Genomic DNA, 24893 nt, shown 5'->3' with positions numbered 1-24893 from the left:
GGACTGTGGGAGGAAGCCGGAGAACCCGGAGAGAACATGCAAACTCCAGAAGGAACTCTCAGAGGAGAGGATGACTCGCTCTACCTCTGAGCCACAGCGGCCAAAATATCACTTGTTTTAGTCAATTTGAATAAACACAACACAACTTGGCACTGTTATTCAGGCATACCAGGACAAGGGACATCGGTAGCAGGATTTACTAACAAGAGATTCCCGAGCAGTTATGGACCATCGACTTTATACTATTCCAGTCTACGTAAAAAATTATGAATGTTCTAGAGAGGGACGTTTCAAATAGAAAGTGATACATTGTCTTTTGTTTTTGAGCAAAGTATCTTACAGTGGTTATAAGAAGCTCTCCAGCTCAATGATGGCTGGACTCTGCTTGTTAATCCAAAACCCAATTATGTTTCTAATGATAAACTCTTACTATCACAAGCAGGACATTTCAAGTCAATGATGAGCATTTAAATCAAATCACCTCTTTGTATCTATATCATATCAAGCATCACTCTTTGGAATACACTCGCAAATATGGTAAATGGTAAATGGACCTGCATTTATACAGCACTTGTCTTGCTAACTAGGTACTCAAGGCGCTTTACACTACATTCAGTCACTTTTACCCGTTCACATACATTCATACACTGATTGCAGAGGAGCTGCCTCTACATCAGGATCTAACTCATTTATACACATTCTCACACCGATGGCGCAGCATCGGGGTAAATTTGGGGGTTCAGTATCTTGGCCAAGGACACTTCGGCATGCAGACTGGAGGAGCCCTCATTCAAACCACCAATCTTCTGATTGGAGGATGACTCGCTCTACCTCTGAGCCACAGCTGCCCAAATATCACTCGTTTTTGTCAATTTGAATAAAAACAACACAAAAAGAACACTAGCAATGAAGGAGTAGGCTAGTCAGTGGTGATAGCTGTGTAAAACAGATCTCTCATCGTTTTTAATCTTGTTTTTGCTATTGGTTAACCAGAATAATCATCCAACAATTTCACATAATACACATTAAAAGGAACACTTCACTCCCAAAATGCTAATTTTGCCTCAAATTCCTTGAGAATTTTCATTTTGGGGGTGAGATGTCTTTAAGTTTCCGAGTGCTATTTGATGGCTAGTGGCACTACACTGGTCTAGGCCAGTAGTTTTTCAGAGTAGGCAGTTTTGGTATGAGGATTCTTTCCAAACCCATGCATAACAACTTGAATAATTCAAGTGTATTTGCCATACATTTAGGGCCATCCAAGTGCAAGTACTGGTTTATGTGTATCCTACCAGGCAAATTATAACCATGATATAAGCTCATCTAGTTAACTGTAAAATGGGAAAGGGCACCAGATGGGATCTTCCTGATCCTAATCAATCTCATATTAATGTGGACCAACCATAATGATCTATTCTCAATTTAATAGAATAAATTAGCACTAAATAACCACATTTTGCTTGTATCTTTGGTTAGTTAAGGCTTAATGGTTTCTGTTTAAATCAACTTGCATGGATATTTAATATTGTTAATGAGTAAATAATATACTTTTGTAATGTAAATATGTTGCACTCCATTGTTTATACTATTTTTACTTTTACCTGAATGCTTAGGTTGTGGTGTTACCAACTGGTGCCAGGAAATACATAACTGGAAATACGTAACAGATTCAGTCTGCCAACAGAATGTCTAACACTTTTTAATTGACACAATTCAAGAACACACAAAATATAGCAGAGGTCAGAGGAGCGTGAACACCTGCTACATCAAACAAGCAACGACTCTACATCACACGATTTAGGGCTTTGTAGCCAATCAGGGACGAGTCTGCTGCATTCACGCAGGGAGCACGCGCTGTGGACAGACATGCAGAGACGGAGCAGTCATCTGAGAGGTAAGTTAAGGTTAAAAGTATTTATGGACAGTTTTGTTGACGAGAGAAAATAAAGCAAGGTAACGTTAGAAGCTAGATTTTAGCACATAGCTCTGATAGCTGAATTGTTAAGATGAATTACATTGTATTGTTAGTGTATAAGTCTGGATTTATTTGTGACCGTGTCTGTCTGCCTTGTCTTGTTTAGAAATAACTGCAGATAAAATGATATGCCGCGTTAGTTGCTGCTAACAGCGCTAACCAATGTTTGCACAGGGGAGCCAGTAGGTCGGCGAGTCCGCCTCATAGTAAGTTATTTGTCGGACAACTGCTAAAGTTATCTACTGTCGGTCAAAAGTCAATGCTTTAACCTGATATTATGTCAGCGACCCGCATGAGGGCCGTTTTGCACTAGTTTCGCTTCATTCCGTTTAATCGCATATTATTTTAAATGCGTCTGCGTCATATTACACATCATTTGAAAGCTACGAGTCTCGCAAATCGAACAAAGTAAGCCGTTTTAGGCTCACGGAAAACACATCAAAAGCAAACACAGCATGTGTGCAAGGAGTGCACAGAAACAAGACCAGCGTTCCCTACCTTTCGAGCTGTCTGGAAGTCCAAAATCAACATGTAGCATGCTAATCCTTATATCCAGAGAACGGTAAGAGTCTAACGAACAAAAGTAGCCACTTCGTTTAGTCCCACGAGCACGCTAACTCCGGTAGTCATCCATAACACGCCATGTGTTGACGTTGTGAGTTTCTGAACAAACTATTGTTTATAGCTAGTTATCGCTCTTCGATGACGGGCGAACAACAAAGCTTCGATTTCCGTGTACGGCAGCTTCTTGGCGACAAAACAAGCCCCCTTCCACGATTCTGCGATCCGAATTGGCTGAACAATCTGTCCATCAAGAGAGCCAGTGCTTCACTGCCTCTCGGCTGACCAACCACGAGAATCCCCAGGCAGAGAGCCAATAGGCAGAGGAGTACATTTTTGACTGACAGGTCTTATAGCCAATGAGCTTACGATTCCAGCGGTATGTTACATGGGGGGAGGGGGCTTGAGGGTGAGAGTGCAGCAGCTCAGAAAGGTCAGACTGTGACCTGCAGATATGATAGTTATGCAGCGTCTCATTACAGAAGGCTGTTATGTAAAAAAACATTTAAAAAAATTTGGTTTTATTAGTAGTAGTTGTAGAACTGGTGAAATAAACAAAAAAAAGTAGAATTATATACCTAAAAATACCCATAATCTCATCTGGAACACTTGTTCCAGATGCAGCTCCGTCTGACATTGCCCTACAACACTGCACTTGCAAAGCTCATTTTTGGGTGTCTTTTTATCTACTTTCTACCAGTTTTTGGTCAGGCTTGTGGCTGTGGCTTCATTCAACTTTTAGGCCTATATATAACAGCCACAGCTAACTTGTTTCATTCAAAAAGAAAGGGAGGCAAAAAAATTGCAATTTCCACTATGTTTGAGCTGCAGTAACTCAGTGTCAGTAACACTTAGAGTAAATCTGACACTTGCAGAAGAAAATTCAAAGGGTTATCTTTCAGGAATGCTCAGCTTTGTGCCTGTAGTCATAGGGGTTCAAAAACAGTAACCATTTTACTTTGGGTATGTCATTTTCAGCCTTTTCTTAAAAAATAGGACGGCCAAGTAATTAAAGTGATTCAATTAATAATTACTCTGACCTGTTTTCGTGAGGGGATTCTATTTGGGTCATGAAATGATTCATTTTTTTTTTTTTATAAAACTCCTGTTAACAATTATTTGAAAGCCCACCTGTTAATGTACCCCTGTATGGATAGACAGTATAAAAATGATCAAATCAATGATAATCCGATCGTCTGAACTTGGCCATTCTGGCGGATTTGAGAAGTCCAATGATTGTGGGTGTGATATTTGCACGTCTGCTACTTCTGGAAAAAGTGTTACCATATTTAGGACCCAGCATCGCTATTCAGTGTTTCCTTTCTAATGCTATCATATATCATATATTAGTGGTGGCAGAAGGTAATTTTGGTAATTGTTCCATATCCACCCCTATCAGTCCTAGTTTTGGTTTGCGTGCAGGTTGTGGTACTAATATTGTAAAGCACAACACAAGACAAAAGGTCTACAAAATAAAAGGGGAAACCAACACTACAGAAACCCACAGCCGTGACACCTATACTATCTGGGTGAGGTGGTATGTTGGTATATGGATGTTATTACTGTGGTTGCCCTCCACGCCTGAATAAATGTAGAAATCTAGTAGTGATACATAGAGTGGCTGCATTATGTTGATTTACAGTTTTGCTTTTTACAAAAATATTCATTCATTAAACAGTATAATAGCAATAATATACAATTTTTTAATGGTCCCCAGATTTAATTACTGAGGTTTGATCACTTGTACTTGATATCAATGATGCATCACATTTATTTTTACTATAATATTGTATTATTATAATAATAATATCATTAAGTCAGTCTTTGGGTGCTGTTTTGTCCTCTGTGCAAATTCTAATAATTACTACTTTTTTCTCCTATTTTTTTTTAGAGATTACTGGTACAGAAACGACAGATACCGCAAGAGATAACATTTGCATAGTTGGTAAGGTTCTCTGTAACATGATCCTTTTACATTATTTAATAATAGATGTTGTGTTTGTTGAGACCCAGAATCCCACTGTGTCCTACACACTCATCAGCAGTATTTTCAGTCATAAATCATCTCGATAGCAGGGGAGATCCGAGTTGAACACTGAGAGATAATAATGGGGATGGCCTATCGGTAAAAGCCTACATCATGTCAACATTGCATACCCGTGCATTAATCGTACCTTCTTAAATCCACCTCTTCCAACGTGCTGAGGCAGAGGAAGCATAGCCTTGGGATGTTCACAAACAATCCGAACTTTAGGCTCCATCGTGGACCCTTGCGTGCAACCTTAAACCCTCTGTCAAATATTCAGGTGCTTGGATTTCCTGGAGTTCCTCGAAAAACTGGGTTTTCAATTTCGAGCTGAACGTAGCCTTCAGACAACTCATCAAATGGCCAAGATAGGAGGAGGTCAAAGTTTAAGGAACATTTTAATTTAATATTCTTATGTATTGTTATTTAAAAAGCAAGTACATGTTGATATTGTGCAGCCTGTTTAATAAAAGTGCCTGTGTTACATTTGACACATGTTAATTTGACTTGGAACTGACCTTGTTTTTGTTATTTTTTTTATGGGAAAAAATATCGAGATATATATATCGAGTATCGCCATTCAGCTAAAAAATATAATAAAAACACTTCTTCTCGGCAGGGCATGCTATGAACGCAAGTTACTTTCCCGCTGCTGCTGCCTCTCTGTTGGACTCCGGTACTGCAGAAAGGCTACACTTCAGACTCCCCTGCTCCTCCCCCACGACCACCGAGCTCCTTCCCCTCGACTTTGTGCCCTTTGAAATCCCTTAGATCACGCCACCTTTGAAACGCAGGTCCGATGTCGACTCTGGTTTTATCACAGGCACCGTCGCAATATTTCTTTTTTTCCTTGTTTTCTTTTCCTTGGTTGTTTTGGACCTCCTCGTTTCGTTTTTTTAACCGAGGAATTTACATCCGCCTCCCTCCTGTGAAAGTGGAATGACCTGAGGGGGGAGGGGCTCTGTGTGTGCACGAACACAGCCCTGCGTGCTGATTGCACAGGAAGATCCCGGCTCTGTCGATTTTTTGCAAAACAAACAACAGGCTCTATGTGCACGTAGAGGCGCACTTTTTTTTCTAAAACCGGATGATTTATGTTGTTCTAACGGAGCATAGTGTCTGCTTCAGTGAATATGATCAAAACAATGTTGCTGACTGGGACTTTATGTGCTGCCTTATTATTTCTGGGCAGTGTATTATTGAAGCAATTCAATTGGGTGCCAAAAAGATTTGTAGTGGATACCCAGCCCTCTATGTGTGTTTATATGTATATTTGTGTCTTGGTTGGTTTGGTGTTGTCATTCATGTTATGGCATTTTTTTAAAACAAGATTAGAAATAAAAAATAAAAAAACAAGAGAAAACTATGAGTGGTGTGATTTTTTTTATTCTGTAACTGCTGCAAAATTTTACTTCAGAGGATTATGAAGAAAATTATTTTGCTTTTTAGAGGTGTATGACTGTATTCTAACAATTATGTTAAAAGTAAAATATTTTGTGGAGTTATAGGGAGGTTTCCTGCAGATTAACAGTATTCTTTGTGATAACAATAGTAATTTTTTAAGATGATTAGTCTGTTATTTAGAAGATATGACTGTATTTTAACAATTCAAATATGTAAAATGTAAAATATTTCATGAAATTATAGGGAGGTTTCTTGTAGATTTCTTTTGTAATAACAATTAGGGCTGAAACAAACTCGATTACAAAAAACGTTAGGTTAGGTTATTACATTTTGATTTCTTGTTTGTATTGAGATTCAAATAAAGAAAAAATCATTGGGCCTCATTCACGAACCGTTCTTAAGAACAAATTTGTTCTTAAGTCCTACTTGCGAAGTTTTTACGAAGATTGTGGCATTCATCAATGTTTTCTTATCCAGGATTTGTTCTTAGGTACGAACAAATCCTACGAACACTCAGGAGTACTCTTACGCACAAATGTGCCGACATGTTCGCATGGTTGTGTTGTCTTCTTTTGTCCAGTTCATTAAAATATGATATTACAGTGATCTTTCTGTCACATTTATTTATTAATTAATTTATTCATTTTATTTTTGGGTAATTTACAGAACATTTTTTTAATTTTAAAATAAATGAAATGTAAATTAACATGAATCAAGTCAATTGGAAACAAGTGTTGATGCAATCTTCTCGAGTGAGTCTGCGATCCTTTTTTGATTGTCCAGCACCGCGTCCAAGATCAGGCATGGGGAGGCACGGGACCGAGTACGCGTGTAGTGGTGCTGCAGGAGGGTTCTGGTTCCGTTTCTTGGCTCTGCTGGACTTCATCTGTGAATAAATAACAAATCAAGCCATTGTTGCGACCCTCAGTCCAATACTAAGATGTATTCTGATCTTACACACATTATGGTAAACTCCTACCTTTAGGACACACGTTTTAAATAAAGGTATTATTTCAGAAAATAAATAACCTTCTGCTTCTTCTGGAGTAGCCGCAGCACAGGGAGGGGATGAAACCGTTGCCTCGGGGCCCAGGTCTGTATCCAGACACTCAGTCGATGGTGCTCCTAAAAAGTAAGGGGGGGGATTAAACAATTAAATAAAAATAAAAAAAACAGTGATTTACATTTTTCCCCATATAGCATACCTGAGAGTGTCATCTCCCCACTGATGGCCCCAATGCGCCGGTCCATCTCAGATAGGTTTTGGGTGGCTGTTCCCCCTCCTGTCCGTTGCATCTCCCGTCGGCATTTTGCGATTTTTTTTTTCTTATTTATTTGTGTTTGTGTAGCCTCCACTGAGGCTACTAAATATAACTTTTTTTCTGCGGGTTATTTCCTGCAGCAGTACCTCCACTTCTGAACTGCTGAAGTTTTTTTTCCTCTTTACCTGAGGTGCTCCACTTGCCTTTGTTTTGCTTTTGGCATTGTATCGATGCTGTTTCCGCTGTATGACATATGTGTCTGCTCACGGTCCTGCAGTCTCTTTTATGGGCATTGATGGGTGGTTACCTATGCAAATCCTATGTAAATTAGACTCACCTGGCACGCGCTCTCAACTTACGAGGAGATGGCATTCATCTATTTACGAACACAGCTCCGAACAATTCTGCAGTTTAAGATCACGTTGAAGAATGCCACGTAGAGTTTTCTTAAGAACCTTCTAAAGAACAGCTTAAGAAAGAATCTAAGAAAATTCTTAAGAAGATATTGGTGAATGAGGCCCATTCATCTTTAGCTTTTTTTTCCTTTCTTTTTTTCTTATCTTTACTCCTGTTTTTAGTCATTGACTGAATGTGTTAAGAAGTGAACAGTGTATATGGGAACTATTTACAATGTTAATTTTTTATCCGATTAATCGATGGAATAATCGGTAGATCACTCGATTACAAAAAGATTCGATAGCTGCAGCCCTAAAGTATATATTGTAACAATTCAAATATGTTAAAAGTGAACAATTTCATGGAATTATTGGGAGGTTTCCTGTAGATATACGGTATTTTTTGTGACAGCAATAGTAAATACCTGTACTTAAGCTTTTTTAAAGCATTTTTTAAGATATAAATCCTGTTTTTTAGAGGTGTATGACTGTATTCTAACAATTAATATACGTTAAAAGTAAAGTATTTTGTGAAATTATAGGGAGGTTTTTGGTAAAAATACAGTAATAGATACTAATTATGGTTCAAATAATTACCATTATTTTAGTTGACAGTATTTTTTCGTTTTTTTACAGACATTTTTTGGCGCCCCTGCTGCCAAAAAATAACCGGGGGTTTTTTTGTTGTTGTATTTTAACAGTGAACAGTAGTCGGAGAACAACCTGAAAACACACAGATCTCTGTGCTGTCCTTAAGACAGGCTGCATGTCCATCATTGCAGCTCTAACCCTTTATTAACAGTAGCATCTAATAATAACTAGGCTGGATCGTCTCTCCAAAGGTTCAAACTAGATATTTAATTCTAAGGGCACATAAAGCCCAGGAGCTGAAAACCTTATTAAGATGAATTGTGATTGATATGCCGAGAGCATGAACAGAGAGGAGGTGTGGGATACAATCAACGTAGCATTGCTTTGAAAGACGCTTTTGAATCAAAAGCTGGGAGGTGTTGTTAATTATCAGAGTGTCTCTGATGACCAAAGATGAGGCCGACGCTCACTATAAAAGCCCCTGCCAAATATGTGTGTGTGGAGATTTATATCCTATAAGAAAGCCCACCAGCTTTCATCAAATCTTGGTATTGATTCAATAAGGAAACATCTTCAAACAGCCAGTTTTATTGATGAAAGCACTCCAATAAGAAGGTGTTGATTATGGTAATGACCCATCTTAAAAGACTGTTACTGAGATAACCATTTTGTGACAAATTTAGTAATGACTTTCATGTTATGTCTCCTGTGTTGGTATATACGATTTTTATACCATAGGTGGTCTAAGGTTTATATTTATACACAGAGTTTCATCCGGTCTCTGTACAGATGTGAGGTAGTGTTGAGCTCTCAGTGCCTACAGGTGGCTACAACATTTACATTTCTGATTCCAATGTTTTTGTTCCAGTTTCACATAAAATTACTTTTCGTAAAATTTTCGTAAATTACGTTCTTGTGTCCGATATACTGAGAGTCTGTTTCCGTTTTTTCTTTCACCTGAACGCTGCACTAGGTTTGACTAGACCTGGAGTTTTTTATTTGCAGACACACAAGTTTAGCAATTAGTTTAGTAGCTTTTCCACTTATTGTATTTCTGTGGAAAGGCTGATGACATCACCCCACATGGAGCGAGTCTGGCTGAAGTAATATAATGTAATCCCAGCAATGAGGGTCAAGGACCCGTGTGTCAGTTTTGGCATCCTGCTTACAGTCTGTCTGTGTGTGTGTGTGTGTGTGTGTGCGCTCCATCAGAGATGCGGTGGGATGGAGAGATGATTAGTTAGGACACTGGGGATTGGATTATGGGGGATTACATGCATGCATACTTGCATACACTGTGACACACACATACAGTTTTCCTCATGACACAACAGTCTAAATGCAGGGCTTATACTGTCATACAAAAGGGTCAGAGAGAGACGGACCAGAAGGGAGAAATAAGGGGTGGATGTGTACAGATGGATTATGATGAATCATGTCAAAAACATCATAGAAGTAAAGCAGCTTTTATCTTTGACTGTTGCTCTCTTTGCTTTCGTTCTATCATCCTTTCCTCACCCTCATTTCTACCTCAACTTTCCAGGCAGTAGGCAGTACGCTGCCAACATGGCCATTCCCAGGGGACACCCTCCTCCCTCTCCTTGGCCTCCTCTCTTCCTCCTCCTCCTCTTCCTCCTCCTCTCCTCCCCGCTCCCCCTACAGGCCCGGCCGCTCCTCCTCCACCAGTCTATAAACGTGGCGGTGGTGTTCAGTGGCTCCAACTACCAGAATGAGGTCAGAGGTCACCTCAGCGGGGAAAACTTTGTTGACCTACCCGTGGTGGTCAGCCCAGTGACCGTGCTGGTCAACGACACCAACCCCCGCGACCTGCTGACACACCTCTGTGATACCATGGCAACAGAGAGGCTGCACGGCGTCGTGTTTGAGGACGACGTGGGCTCCGGTGCCAATGCTCAGGTAAAAGTGATTCATGCATTTCTGTTAAAACATCCTCTCCAGAGTCAGTGGTCAGTCACCCACAGCAGCATTTCCTAGAGATGCACAGTCCAACATTTGTGAAGTAAAACAAACAATAAAAATGACCTGCAACTTCAGCTTAAATCAGAAAAAGTGGGTGGCAAAGGAGAACCAATTGAGATGCCAAGCATGTATCTTTGCTTCAGTTAAATGATGCTGTTGGCATGGTTTGTGTTTGTAAAGGGAGAAGGGACATCAAATGATGAAAGCAAAATGTAAATAGTCCACAAAAGTGTGATCACAGTCACTGAAGAAATGAACTTAACTGTAAAATTACTTGTATAAAAAAAGTTTTTTCTTCAAAATACAGTGCTTTTACTACAGATGCAGATTACTGATTATGAATATTATTAGTACACAATATTACTGTGTGTTATAGTAATGAAGTATCTGGTCAGTTCAACGTCAGTTGACCAACAACACATTCTAGTTGGGACTTAATGTTGCATGAGCGAAGGTGTAAGGAATGTTTAGGTTAGGAGGAAGATGAGAAGAGGCTCAGTTGTAAATTAAGCTTAGCTGTCTGATTTAGTGATGTCTCTCTTTGTGTGTGCCTTACACACCAGCTATAGGAGGTCACATATAAGTAAATAGCAAATCATTTTGCCACCGAAATGGCTGAGCAAAACACAACCTCATACAATACAAAATATAGCTTTAGGATGGAGTGCCTGGCAACCTCTCTCTTCCATTGGAGAGGAAGAGGATACATCTACTAAAGAGACAGGATGAGCGAGAAGAAGGCCGATCAGAAGTAGAGAGCTTTAAAAGAAAGACGTGGCAGGGAGAGTTAGATTTCCTTAGAGTGAGTGTAATTCATTACCGCCTGAATACTTTCCCTTCCTCATAAAAACACTTGTAAAATTTGAAACCTGGATTTTTTTTTACATCCATGTTTATATGCAAGCACAGACTGCATAAAATAAGTGGACACAGTTGCTGTGACATCACTCATTGCTTTTGAAGCCTTAAAATCGACATTTTGGACCTCTTGGTTTATGACCATTGTCATCTCAGCTTTGTGGAGCCAGATATAAAACGGAGGTGAGGCTAAGTACAAACCAAAGCTGAATAAGGCATTTTTTGTGATCACAAAAAATTTCACACACTGAAACTCAAATTATCCATCCATCCATTTTCTACCGCTTATCCAGTATTCAGGGTCGCGGGGGGGCTGGAGCCGATCCCAGCTGTCATTGGGCGAAGGCAGGGTACACCCTGGACAGGACGCCAGTCTATCGCAGGGCCGACATGTAGAGACAAACAACCATTCACACCTACGGGCAATTTAGAGTCACCAATTTACCTATCCCCATCCTGCATGTCTTTGGACTGTGGGAGGAAGCCGGAGAACCCGGAGAGAACCCACGCTTACACGGGGAGAACATGCAAACTCCACACAGAAGGAACCCGGGCCGACCCGGGGATCGAACCCGGGACCCTCTTGCTGTGAGGCAAGAGTGCTAACCACTACACCACCGTGCAGCCCGAAACTCAAATTATAAATTGTGAAATTATACAAAGCTCCAGGAAAAACTTGAACAGAATGACATTTCAGTTTTGAGTGACATGGTTTGACCCATGACACTGGTTGTTGTTATTGTTGATACAACACTGACTGTCTGTTTTGTCTTCAGGTGGCAGAAGTGGCACAGATTCTGGATTTCCTCTCCACTCAGACAGCTCTGCCTATAGTGGGCATCAGCGGAGGCTCTGCAGTTGTCATACCGTACAAGGTACTGTCAAAATAAATGAGCCTGTCATTTCAGTACCGGCCCATTGTCAGCCTGGAGCTTGAACCAGAGCAAGATTAGTCTGTCTTGTGCACACACATGCAAATAATTGTGTTGGGCAGTGGAAGTATAGCGGAGCGCATTCGATTTTGATGCTATGCAAGGGCCACCAAAGATGTCGCAAAACAAACAGACCTTGGAGATCTGTGTGCTATAAGTGAGTGAGCAGAATACATTAGTAAGTGGCCAAGTGTTTAGGGGCCAGGTATATACATATATATTCTTCATTAAACTGAAACAGCTATTGCACTGAATCGGTCGTGATCCCGTCAGAATGCTGTCGGAATATCGATTCTGACAACCCAACCATGCAACAATCAGGCACTTTGATGCTGATATCAGATTAAACTGTTTATAACCATGCTAACTTGTTTGGATGGCTGGGGGCAAAATTGCCACTTGTCGCCAACATGCACGCACATATTTTTTGATGACGTCGGCTGTAAAAAAGGGGTCTATTAATACGATGAAAAACAACTTGTAATGTAAACCCTGTCAGCAGCAGCAGCCCGCTCACAGCCTCCTGTCTTAGTCAGAACGCTTCTACGCTGGCGTCACTCAGCTTAAAACAACTTAAGTAGGTCAAAGCGGTGAAATCTACTTTGGCAAGCAACTCGCTTCATGCAAATATTTGGAAATGAGGAATAAAGATGGGTAAACTTTCAACAATGACTGCATCCTTCGACCCTCATCAGCTCCAACCTAATCTCTGACTGGGAAAAGTCTTGAGTTGTGGGAAGGGAAACTTTGGGAGGGGGGAGACAAATGCAATGTAGGCCTCAATCAATCATCTGGGGCACACTTGAAGAGCAGCAGGTTTTTTCCTGCTATTATTTAGCATGAATCTCCTTGATGAATGGAGATGGAGAGCAGTAAACTGTGTAGTTAGATTGTAAAAAGAGATTGATGACACAAGACACATTCTTAATCTATATTTTCTCTCCACTTTTGGAAAAAAAAATGGCTTCATTCCTTCTACATGTCACACTCCATGCTCCGCATCTGTCTTCCCTTCCTTCCTTTAATTGCTTAAGTGCCATCAGCGACACCTCATATTTATAGAATCAACTATCACACATGGAAAAACACATGCAAATGAACACCATCACATATTAAAGTGTTCACACAGCCAAAAGGAGGCATTCCTACACCTATCCAATGCAGAAACATCTAGAATTAATGTAAAATTACAGCTTTAAGAGTGTTGGATTTGTTGTACACCCGGCAGCATTTTTGTAAAACATGGCATGTTGTATTTATCGGTTTCCTGTTAATCAAAAAAGGTATCTGCGGATTTCACGTCATAGATGGGTATTAAACAGGAAGGAGTCGTAGCTGCAGGAGGGTGATTGATTTGCTGTGTTTTGATGGCAGAGCAGGAAAGGCAGAATGAGCGAGCAAAGATGCGTTGAGAGGAGAAAGATGCTTGGATGAAGCTGGGCTGACAGCTGCCTGAAGGCAGTTTACTGTCTCACAGACAAGTCTCCCTTCCCCTCTTTCATGAATGAAATAGTAATTCTTGTTTCCCTATTTACTTCTCTGCGTTTTCCCCTGTTTTCCTTCCTTCCTCCCACTCTGTCTACTTCTCACCCTCTTTTCCATATTTACCACAAGTCTCTCTCTCTCATTTCACCACCTTTCCCTCCATCACCTTTCACTCTTTGACACATTTCAATTCAGTTTCTTTGGGGCTCTGTTGTATGCCGGCTGAATCCATTAGGGCCGCGGCTAGAAGTGAAAATCCTTCTCTCTTTTCTGCTCTTTCTGAGCTCCAGGACCCCATTAAACTGTTAATTAGACCCTTCAGGAGGCTGAGGCTCCCCACCGCTCTCATCATTCATCCAAAAAGTGTATTTTCTTTTCATTTTTCCCAATTTGCTGACTTCCATTACCGCCCATCTTACCCCCTACCCATCGCCGCTTCACCTTAAATTGGGGAAGGAGGTGTTCACGTTTACTCCAGATGTGCTTTTGACCGCCAGCGTGCTGGTGTATCTCCGAGCATCCAAAATATTCGGGGCAAAAGTTTGTCAGATAAACAATGTGTGGTTTCTAATTTACAGAGTCAAAATGGTGGCAGGACTGGCTTATTTAACCTCTCTGCTTGACAGTGGCAAGACAAACGCACAGATGGGACATTATCTCTCGTATCGAACGGCTGTTTGTCTGACGAAGTGTTGAGTGACAGTTCTCTATATAGCACAAGTAAGAGTAAAGCACTCTCCTCTGAGGCCTGCCTGTCGAAGTCCTGATTCAGCCTCCTCCTCACCCTCCCCCCTTCGCTCTCTTTCTCTCTCTTATGCACTCCTTTGTTGTCAGGAGGGTAGAAAAAAGCTTGTCAGGAGGTGTCTGGCACAATGGGACAGGTAGATTGGATGGAGAAAGACATATGTGTGAGTGCATGAGTCTCTTCTCAGGGATAAAAGAGCTCAATAGTGCTTGATTATCAATTGCCTGATGATGAATATCTTTGATGGCGGTTTAAAAAGAAGGAGTAACATCGCCCGGGCTGCCTATTTATGGTTCCTGTCTCAGTGATCTCTCCGTGGCAAACAACAAGGAAGGAGGGAATTGAGACAGATGAAAAGATTTGAAGGGAGAGAGAGGAAGTGTGTCTCTTTGCAGACGGCACACAAACAACAAGCGAAGGCAAAGAGGAGGAAATGCAAGACATAAAGACTGTTCAATATAGGCCTGCGAGGGAAAGAAATCAAATACAGCAATGTGTCTCTCTGAGGATTTGGAAGAGGTGTTTTGTCTCGTTAAGTGTGAGTTCCTGGCCGGCTGAAAAGACCACATGTCCTGAAAGATACCCAAACATTACACCCATGTGTTATTGTTGTACATTTAATTCCAAAACCCTGGACATGTTACTGCTGCCGTGGCCTACTCTCTTTTGGGAGGGCTCCTGGGCACAAACGCATCGAGGAAGGAGGGCACTGATGTTGGCCGATAAGACTCCAGATCATCCCTCAAAGGAGTTGGATGGGGAGGGGTTCTTCCACACAAAAAACACCAAAAACAACTAAAAAAATTCCCCAAACTGTTGCAAAGTTGACATTTGACCCAAAGAGGCAATACAAACAAACTTAATTTTCAACATCATGAAATACTTTAAACCAAACCTTTGTTCCTAAATTTAATCAAGTAGTGTTGTTGCCTGAAATCCAAGTAATCCTACTGTGTCTATGAATATGGTAAGAAAACACGCTGATAACCGACTATAAACGATTACATTTATATATTAGGTATTATAAAGGATCCCATTCTGATTAAATTAATTATAAATAAATTCCATGTTTACTTCACATATTTGTCAGCTGTAGATAAACAGAGATTAGCTTTACAGAAAACAGCAGAGGAGCAGAATCGCTTGTTGACCAGCACAGAGAAATGTGCTACTGGCATCCGGCTACTGTCAAAGCGGCGATATTCCATTAATTGGTCGTGAGAATGTGTTACTAGGAGCCCATTTAAATACGTTTCTGTCCAGCTCTTACCTTATACGAAGGCGAAGATAGACTTCAGACTTGTGACAGTGACTTCATTATATACCACCCATCCATCCATCCATCCATCCATTGTCTACCGTTTATCCTGTATTCAGGGTTGCGGGGGGGCTGGAGCCGATCCCAGCTTTCATTGGCGAAGGCAGGGTACACCCTGGAAAGGATGCCAGTCTATCACAGGGCCGACATGTAGAGACAAACAACCATTCATGCTCACATTCACCTATGGGCAGTTTAGAGTCATCAATGAACTTAACCCCATCCTGCATGTCTTTGGACTGTGGGAGGAAGCCGGAGAACCCGGAGAGAACCCACGCTTACACGGGGAGAACATGCAAACTCCACACAGAAGGACCCTCTCGCTGTGAGGCTACATGCACCGTGCAGCCCGCATGCACGGTGCATGATATAACGTATCCCTTTTAAAGCATACTGGACAATCAAAACAAAATTCATGAAAAAAGCTTTATCAGCAGGCTTCATATACGGCTGAGTGACATTCTGGAGATAAATCATTTTCACAGGCGATATAAAAGAACATTGAAGCTACTGTAAAATGTACTCTTTGGAACTTGTTAAATAATGCTGATGTAGAGAACGGTTGACAACTCGTGTCTGTTTTTGTGAGTAAATCTCTGTTTGATCACTCACAAAAAACATTTTTTTACAGTTACAAAACATCAAATACTGAGTGATGCTGGTTGTAGATGATGATAAAGACTGAAATAAACACAGCCGACAGCTTTATGTGTTTGCCAGTAAACAGGAGCAAAAGTGCCTTTTAACTGTGCACATGATGGATTTCTGAAGAAAAAGAAACTGTTCAGGTTGAGTATTCGAGTGTGTAACACCATTTATTACAATTTGATGGTGTCAGCAAGAAGATTATATTTCAGGAGCTGGGACGTCTCAGTCCTGGCTGCAGTCTAAGGTCACGCTGGTTGTAATATTGGAACGAAGTGATGCAATGAGCCAGACATCTCTCATTGGATCACAGTTTTTCTTTTTGGGGGGGTTTGTTTCTGTGGCATGACCCTTTTTATTTTTCTCTGTTTGTCCTTGAGCACTTCTGTCTCTTCTCTCCACCCCCTCACTTCTGTCTCTCTTGGCCTCATGGTCCAGAAACCCCATAAACGGGTCATGAGAAGCCCAGATTTGTGGCACAGTATTCCCATTTGGACTGTTTTTTATTGCTGGGAATGAAAAGCCCATTAATGGCCAGACCACTTCCGAGCTTCGCAGCATGGCCTAATAATCTCAGTGAGCTAGTTGATCAAACTACTAATGCTGTGGTGTCACAACAGAAGGAAAGTGTTTGATTATACATCCAGGAAGAAGGTTCCCCTCCAGGGTTGAAAACTAATCTGCCAACATATTGAGGACACAAAAGATTCACTTCTTTGGAGCAACATTATGTGTTGAAACAAACTGTCTTGACATGTAACAAATGCATGTAGCCACACTACAAATGGGATTATTTCTATCAAGGATCAGTTCACTCAAAATCCCTAAAGAAAATGCATTAATGCTGGGTTGGATGACCCTTTTAGCTAACCTGTCACTAATGGACTCCTCACATGCTGTAATCACAACACTGTCTGAACCGAATCAACTCAGTTGAACTTAACCGACTAAAACAAAGACAAACCTTACAACTTCAAATAGGCCTAAACATAAAACACAAGTCAATTAGTCTCAGTATGAACATTTTAGTAATTAACCAAAACAAAAGCACCAATAAATAAAAAATCTATTCCCCGTCCTAGTGGTGGGCACTTGGTACATTCTGATTGGCCACTTCCTGTATTTAAGAGTTCTGCTTTGGGTTCACCTTTTGCTCCAGCCAGACAAGATGACGTCAAGATGAACCCCCGGCAGCAGCAACCCCACACACAACTCAAAGAAATAGAAATGAATTTGTGTAAAAGTGCTAAACTGTAGAGAACTAAAGTTGTGCAAGAGGGTTAGCGACATCTAAAGTCAGCTGGATAGCAGTAGTCCAACTAGTGAGGCAGATAACCAGAAGGATTGTGCATTTAAGATCAAAGCGTCATTTGGTATGCTGATAGCCAAAGGCATATAGAACAAAATTAGATGTGGAGGCTCGACAAATTTTCAATATGGTGGCCATTTTTCAAGCTGGCCGCTAGTGACGACTGTTTTTAGATTCAATTTCAAATTAACAATGGATAATAGGTGATAGAAACATATATTTTGGTACCGTTATAGCCAAAGACATGGGGAACAAAGACATGGGGAACATGTAGAGAGATCAAGACTTTTCAATATGACAAAAATTAGATGTGACAAATTTTCAATATGGCAGCCATTTTTCAAGATGGCCACCAGTGACAACTGTTTATAGATAGATAATGCATCGCTGTCGAAGGGACAGATACAGGAAATCTTTCCTGCCACATGCCATCACACTCTACAATAACAGCTAAAACTCTGTTCATTCATAATAATACAGTCCTCAAGCCCCTTAGCCTATTATGTTTATCTGTTCACTGCACCTGATTTCTTCACTTTTCAATTTGCACTTTAATTTATACATTTTATATTGCTATTATTATGTTGTTTCTTTACCTACTGTGTTCTTTATCTTTAGTTACTGTGTTGTCACTGTGTGTAATGCTGCTGCTACACTTTAATTTCCCAGCTTGGGATCAATGAAGTCTGTCTGTCTGTCTGTCTGTCTGTCTGTCTGTCTATCTATCTATCTATAATAGATTTCACATTAACAATGGATAATATGTAATCTAAGCATCAAATTTGGTACTGTTATGGCCAAATAAACAAAAAATACAGATATGGACCATCATAAATGATCAATATGGCAATCATTTTCCAAATTGGCTGCCAGTGACAACTGCTTTAAGATCAATTTTCATAATAATGATGGATATAATGTGATGTTGATTGTATATCAAGGATATATGTTGGATTTATTTGCATTGCACTATCATTTAGATCATACTTTTTTTTCAAGATGGTGACCAAGATGAGTAGATGACCAAGAAAGTAAATGAACATCAGAATTGCTCAAAAGCTGCAATTCAAGACTCAAAATATGTGATAGTCTAAGTAGGTCCAGCGCCAGAAAGTCTATTTAGCAATCCCCTTCACAGTAACAGAGAGCTGTGCATTCTAAGGCAGCTTCTTTGCACCTGCACTGCCTAACAGCCCTTCTTACATTGACAGGAGACAAGTTCATAGCTGGACTGGCTTGTATCCCGCAGGCATGTCCAGAAGGGTGCATAATAACCCTCAGATGTCTTTGACCTGCCCCATTTACATGGTGAAGGTAGTTCTGGTGTAGGTCCCAGCATCTGACCCCACACCTCCTTGGTAAACTGCTCTCTTGACATGTTCTTCTAGGGCAGCCTTTGTCGGTGGAATAACTTCCTCCTTGCAGTGTCTATTTCTGTGCATTGGCTGGTACGGTCATATAGCAGTATAACAAACCTTTCGATTGTAGTTATAACATCTTGTGGTATGTTATCTGGGGCTAAAGATACTGTTCTGGAAAGACAGTCCATACAGCCCATGCAGTCTTCTTCCCATGGCCAGCAAAGCTGGATACAGTGCCACAGCCGGTCAGTGCATGGAACACTGGAAGTGCTTGTGACTTCTCAGTCCTGCTGCAATTTCATGGGCTGCAAGGTATCGAAAACCCTTTCCAATTCCAAATGCCAACCATAGCTCATCTTTTGGCTGGAGACCCTGAGCAACTGCCACAGCCAGTACCACAACATCATTATCAACAGTTTGTATAATGATTTTCTGACGGCCATTTCTTGCTGCATGGGCCACATGTAATGTGGCCCATGTTATTATTATTATAACCTTTATTTAACCAGGTTTGTCCCATTGAGATCCAAGATCTCTTTTGCAAGAGAGACCTGGCCAAGGATGGCAGCACATAAAGTTACAAACACATCATCACATTAATCATAGACAAAAGAGAAACAAACAATTAGAATACAATTAGCAATTGAATTTTCAAAATTAGTTAAGAGAATTTACAAGATTGGTCAAACATTTGCAATCAAATAAAACTAATAATAACATTACTATCAGCTTCTTCATGTGTACATGGAGCAATTGAAGACAGATCATGAAGTGGTGGCTTACTGAGGACATCTACATTATTTCTGACAATAAGCTGTTTGTCTTCCAGCACAAATTGTATTTCGTGGAAATGTGAATGCACAAATCTACACAGACTACCCTAACTCTTAACCTATCTCTAACCCTAACTGATATCCAAATAAGATTAATGCAATTATATTGAAAGCACTGTTTTCCTAGGTGACCAGGCATGCCCGCCATCTTGAACATTGTTGGTAGTTGGCTGCCATCTTTGCCACCATATTGAAAAAGTAATTCAAATGAAGGTTACCAAGTGCTATGATTAGTAGATAAGTCCAACATATATCCTCCTATCATTTATATCCATCATTATTATAAAAATGAATCTAAAAAGATTTGTCACTGGAAGCCATTTTGCAAAATGGTTGCCATATTAAAAAAAGTATGATGGGTCCATATCTGTATTGTTTTTCCTTTGTGAGCAAAACTACCAAATTTGATGCTTCTATCTCTTATTATCCATTGTTAATATGAAATTTGATCTAAAAACAGTTGTCACTGGCAGCCATTTTTGAAAAATGGCCACCATATTGAAAAGTCTTGATCCCTCTACATGTTCCTCATTTCTCTGGCTATAATTGTACCACATTTCATGTGTTTATCACCTATTATCCATTGTTAATGTGAAATTTAATCTCAAAACAGGCGGTCACTGGCGGCCATCTTGAAAATGGCCACCATATTGAAAATGAATTGTGCCTTCACATCTAATTGGAGATTAGATGTGGAGATTGGAGTCATTTGTTCTATATGACTTTGGCTACAAGTGTACCAAATGTGATGCTTTTATCATAAAATGCACAATCCTTATATAATTTCTAGCTAAGCTGCCCCACTAAACGCTTAAGTTTGCTAAATTAATGAAATTCCCATGACCTCAGCTGTAGGCTGTATTTAGTGCCAATTACAAAATGTCTAATTAGCATGCTAACACATTAAAATTGAAGGTGAGCATGGTCAACATTGTACCTAATACATTAGCGTGTTAGCATCGTTGTTGTGAGCCGTTAGCATTTGGCTCAAAGTGCCACAGTAGTATTCACAGTCTCTGTCTTTTTTGATCACTTTTACCTTATATTAAAAAGTAGAAGTACAGTCGAATACATTCAAATCAACTAATGAACAAATGCAGTAAGAAGCTTTATATTTTCCATTATATGTATTGAAATAGAAATATTAAAGCTATCTACAATTTGAAAGGTTTGAAAAAAGCATCCCCCCCCCCCCCACACACACACCCCTCTCCTCTGTGCTCCTCCGAGCTGGTATTGTTCTCCCCTCGCAGCCTCCCACCTCCCTCTTATTTTACGAAAATAGTTTACTGAAATGTGTTTCTGAAAACATTTTAGGCGAGAAATAAGCTATGAAGTTGCTGAATCTGTCTTTATTTTAGATCGACAACGGTCAGTTTAAAAGATTTTTGTGAGCTTGCGGTGGTGCCCCATCTCTCGAAACTCAACGGCATTGCACGGCTTCTTACATAGACAATGAATGGGAACATTCCCTCTGGGTATGAACTCAGGCAGGTCGCCGTATAGTTTCCTGGTGTGTCTGGGACTTCCACAACATGTACAAAGCAGTAATAGTGTTTTATTACGGTCATGAATGATGAAACTTTATCGGTGTAAATGCAGCGGGTGCCGGTTGGATTTCTCTCTCACCCTGACTGCAGTACGTCCCCGATCCCAAACTGCTCGCCGATCGTTCGCCACAATCCCCGCCCCCCTCCCTGCTGACGCTGCAGCCTCAGCCAAAATCTCACTCTGAACTCAGGTAAGAGCCCTGCTCCATACCTGAACTGCTCAGGGCAACAAGCGACGTGAGCAGGAGCAGGAGAGTGAGCGAGGATTGGCTAAATTTTGGCTCAAGTGAAAAATCATAGACTACAGCTTTAAGTAGCAGAAAATGGTAGTAATGAAAACGCAAGCTTGATTAAAAGTACTTTCCACCTCTGGAGATGGAAGCTTCCATTTCGGACACTCTTGAAGAAGGAAGAGTGATGTGTACTTTACACAGATGTATGAGACTCCACACCACGTGAAGAAGCAGCATCTGTGTGAGTCGGCCTGCTTACTGTTTGACCCACCGGAAGTACGGCACACTGTTCTCCCCCGTGGGAGGAGAAGCTTGTCACATTACCATACTCTCCTGCAGTAGGACTGCTAATTACGTGTGTGTGTGTGTGTGTGTGTGACAGCCTCAGTGACAAGGTGGTGGGAACGAGACGGCTGGGTGTAGGAGTGCAGGACGAGAGGAGGGGAGGGTGAACCCTGTCTTCTCATGTGAGTGTGTGTAAAAGTTAGAAAAGGAGGACATTCTGTTGTAATTCTTGGATGTGGATGTCTTTCATCCCATTTGCTTGTTTGATTTTTCACAGTTAAAGAGGCTGCTGATTGGATAACGAAACACTAATTAGCCCAAGGGAGGTTTATACGTTATTTGTTTGTTTAATAGGGCAGACAAAACTAATTTGATTTTAATGATAACATCTATGAATGATACATGTCAGCGAACCTCAGTAATGTCTAGTCAAAGATGCTCAATGGCTTAAAAATGGTACGCACTTCCTGTGTCCTAAGTGGACGTGGTCATGATGTGTTCCGAAGTGTCGTTTCAGCTTGTGAAAACGGGTTCAATGTCTACTTTGGGTGACCGCGGAGTGAAAGAATACGGCATAATCTGTGTCCCCGTTCACTTCTCCCGTTGGAGTTAATACTCGGGACCTGCTGCTCGTCTCCCCAAGGTGACGGGGGAAATGTGGCAGAACCCACGTGACACAAATGCAGGAAACTGACTGAACCTTTTTGCAATAGTTAAATCAGGACTGCCAATCCAGACGCTTTTTTATTTATTTATTCAGTGACAGCCTGACACGGTTGTCTACTGCTATTTTTATAGCTATTCTGGTCCACAGCCCAGTCAGTGGTCTGTTGGAGTTTGAGCCTCTAGAGATGAGTCTCAAACAAGTTCAGACAGATAAAACTGAGTGAGTCTAGTTGTGATATTCCCGTGGCATTCCTCAGGGCTGTCCGGCTCTCTGGGTTTTTTGTTTTGTTTTTTGCAGAGCCTCTGAGCTGCGGGAAAGGAAAGAGCACCAGGAAGTAGATGTGACAGTCAGTCACCTCGAAGATGAGAACAGGCCGAGAAGATCTGGTCCCAAATGGCACTTGGCAGTTTAAAACTCTCTCTCTCACTCTCCTGTCACGCATGACTTCTCTCTTCATGCATGTGTGTGATTTTATTTTAAGATTTCCTGTCTCTACTTAGTGCAAGAATGCTGCTGTATAAAAAAGATACAAAAAAGTCACTATTACGGCAAACTCTGCCTTCTTGCGCCAGCTCAGAGGCGGTTATCCAATCAAATTCAGAACATTACTCGTTCTAAAGCCCTGCATGGTCTTGCACCTGCTTACATCACGGCTCTAGTAATGGCCGCAGCACTGTACAGACCCTTAGATTTCCCATCCAAGCTCTGTTATTACACAATCCAGTCTAAAAGGCAGCAACAGGGCAGCCAGTCTTTGGACCATGTGTCAATTGAAACTGTTAAAATTCTTTTCTAGTTTTGCCACTTATACCTGGATTTTTTTTATGGTGTTCTGTTCATATTTGTGCACTTTTAAAAAAGGTGCGTCTGTTTATGCATGGTTTTAATCATTTGTGTTTCAATGACTGAAACATGTTAGCAGATCTTTCACGATGAAACTGTCAACAGCATAACACACTTGTGTCATAGACGTCTGGAAATCTTTTTCCCTAAAATCAACCAAATTATGGCTGGGAATGAGTGTATTCTTGGTGCAACTTATGTTGTTAGTGTTGCCAGCTGAGGTTAATGATTTCCGTTAACTCACCCCCCAAAAATAGACCTTTTTCCTTTTTCTATTGATGATTTTCTGCTTTTTGCGTCAAAATCCAGCCCCTCTTAGTTACACACTCAACAGTCCTCCTCCTCCCATCCGGAGCCAATTCTATTGTAAATGCTATTTGAAGGACATGGGTTCAGCAGGCTCTAATAACGTCCTCCTATTCGTCAATGCGCGGCAAGTAGGTAAGCAGATGTGTGCTGACAGATGCTCGCGTGTGACAGAGCCACCCATTCTTGACAGAAAGAGAGCAGCAGGACTGATATCTGCAGAATGGAGACACAGATCGAGGCAAGTTATGAACAATCAAAGCTGTGGCTTCAAATATGACTGACAATAAAAAGAAGGAAACTTTTCATATATTCATACTGCAGTTTCTTTGAAAGCCCAGGGTGCAAGTGTGTATTTGATAGCTGCGTGTGGCGTCTGTCGCTCCCAATTTGTAATGCTTTATCATTTAAACTTCCCAGCGATGCTGTTCAGGATGATGCAGATATTGATTTTTTGTAATACATGTAATAAAACCAATCCCATCCATGCATAACTCACTTAAAATGTACCCCTTTCCTTTTCCCTCATTTGACACTTGACACTCATTAAATTAATTGGATTTAGAAGGCCATTCCACTGGGATTTTTTTGTGATAGTGCATATTGGAAAGGAGGTCAAATTATTAAAATGCCGTCTTCAAGCTTCAAGTTTCCTCTGAATACTTGTTCCGCAGTAGTAACAACGTTAAAGGCGCTGCTCCGTTGTGGAGGAAAGTTCAACGCTGTACTCAAATGTTCATTTGCCGATTAATTCAACATATTTTACCATGAAATACATTCAGGACTGATGTCTTAGAATGAAATAAAAATGTTTGTTTCTACTTTTTTGAAAGAAATGGATTGGCAAAAAAATGCAGCATGGAACCATATGAGGAAAAAAAGCTACAAAAACTGCGTGTCCAGTGTGACAGCAAACATCTACTATGCTGAAGAGTGTTTGGAGATGCTGTTGCTTCGTTCACCTCTCACCATTGTGACTGTTCTGTTTACAGGCTGAGGGATCCTCCTTCCTGCAGATGGGAGCATCTCTGGAGCAGCAGATTGTCTGCATGTTCAAGGTACAGCAATACATTTCAGTGCACAATATGTGACAAGCAAACATTATATATATATATATATATACACTATATATATATATGTTCGTTTTTTTGGCGTTTTCAAAACTAAGCTCATTCAAACAAATGGTTATAGGGTCAAGCCCTGACAACTGGGACCTCTCAGGCTGATTAACACCATGTAGGGACAACAATCAGAAGGGGAATCCCTGATCTGAAGTTCTGGCCTGATTTCCACATCGTAATACTAATACAATCTGTATTTATGATAGAA

General features: G+C 40.7%; 1 protein-coding gene across 1 annotated transcript in view; it reads left to right on the top strand.

The window, feature by feature from the left end:
- LOC311008449 (glutamate receptor ionotropic, NMDA 2C-like) overlaps positions 1 to 24893 on the top strand; it is a 63853-nt gene that overhangs the window by 7190 nt on the left and 31770 nt on the right. The window contains 3 exon segments of the mRNA XM_084002142.1: positions 9765 to 10131; positions 11829 to 11927; positions 24557 to 24640. Coding sequence (XP_083858268.1) covers positions 9765 to 10131; positions 11829 to 11927; positions 24557 to 24640 — 550 coding nt within the window.

The sequence above is a fragment of the Eutrigla gurnardus genome (assembly GCF_963514095.1).
Source record: "Eutrigla gurnardus genome assembly, chromosome: 22".
NCBI classification, from domain to species: Eukaryota; Metazoa; Chordata; class Actinopteri; order Perciformes; family Triglidae; genus Eutrigla; species Eutrigla gurnardus.
Note: the sequence above shows the minus strand (reverse complement) of the source record. Positions and strands in the feature narration are given on the sequence as shown.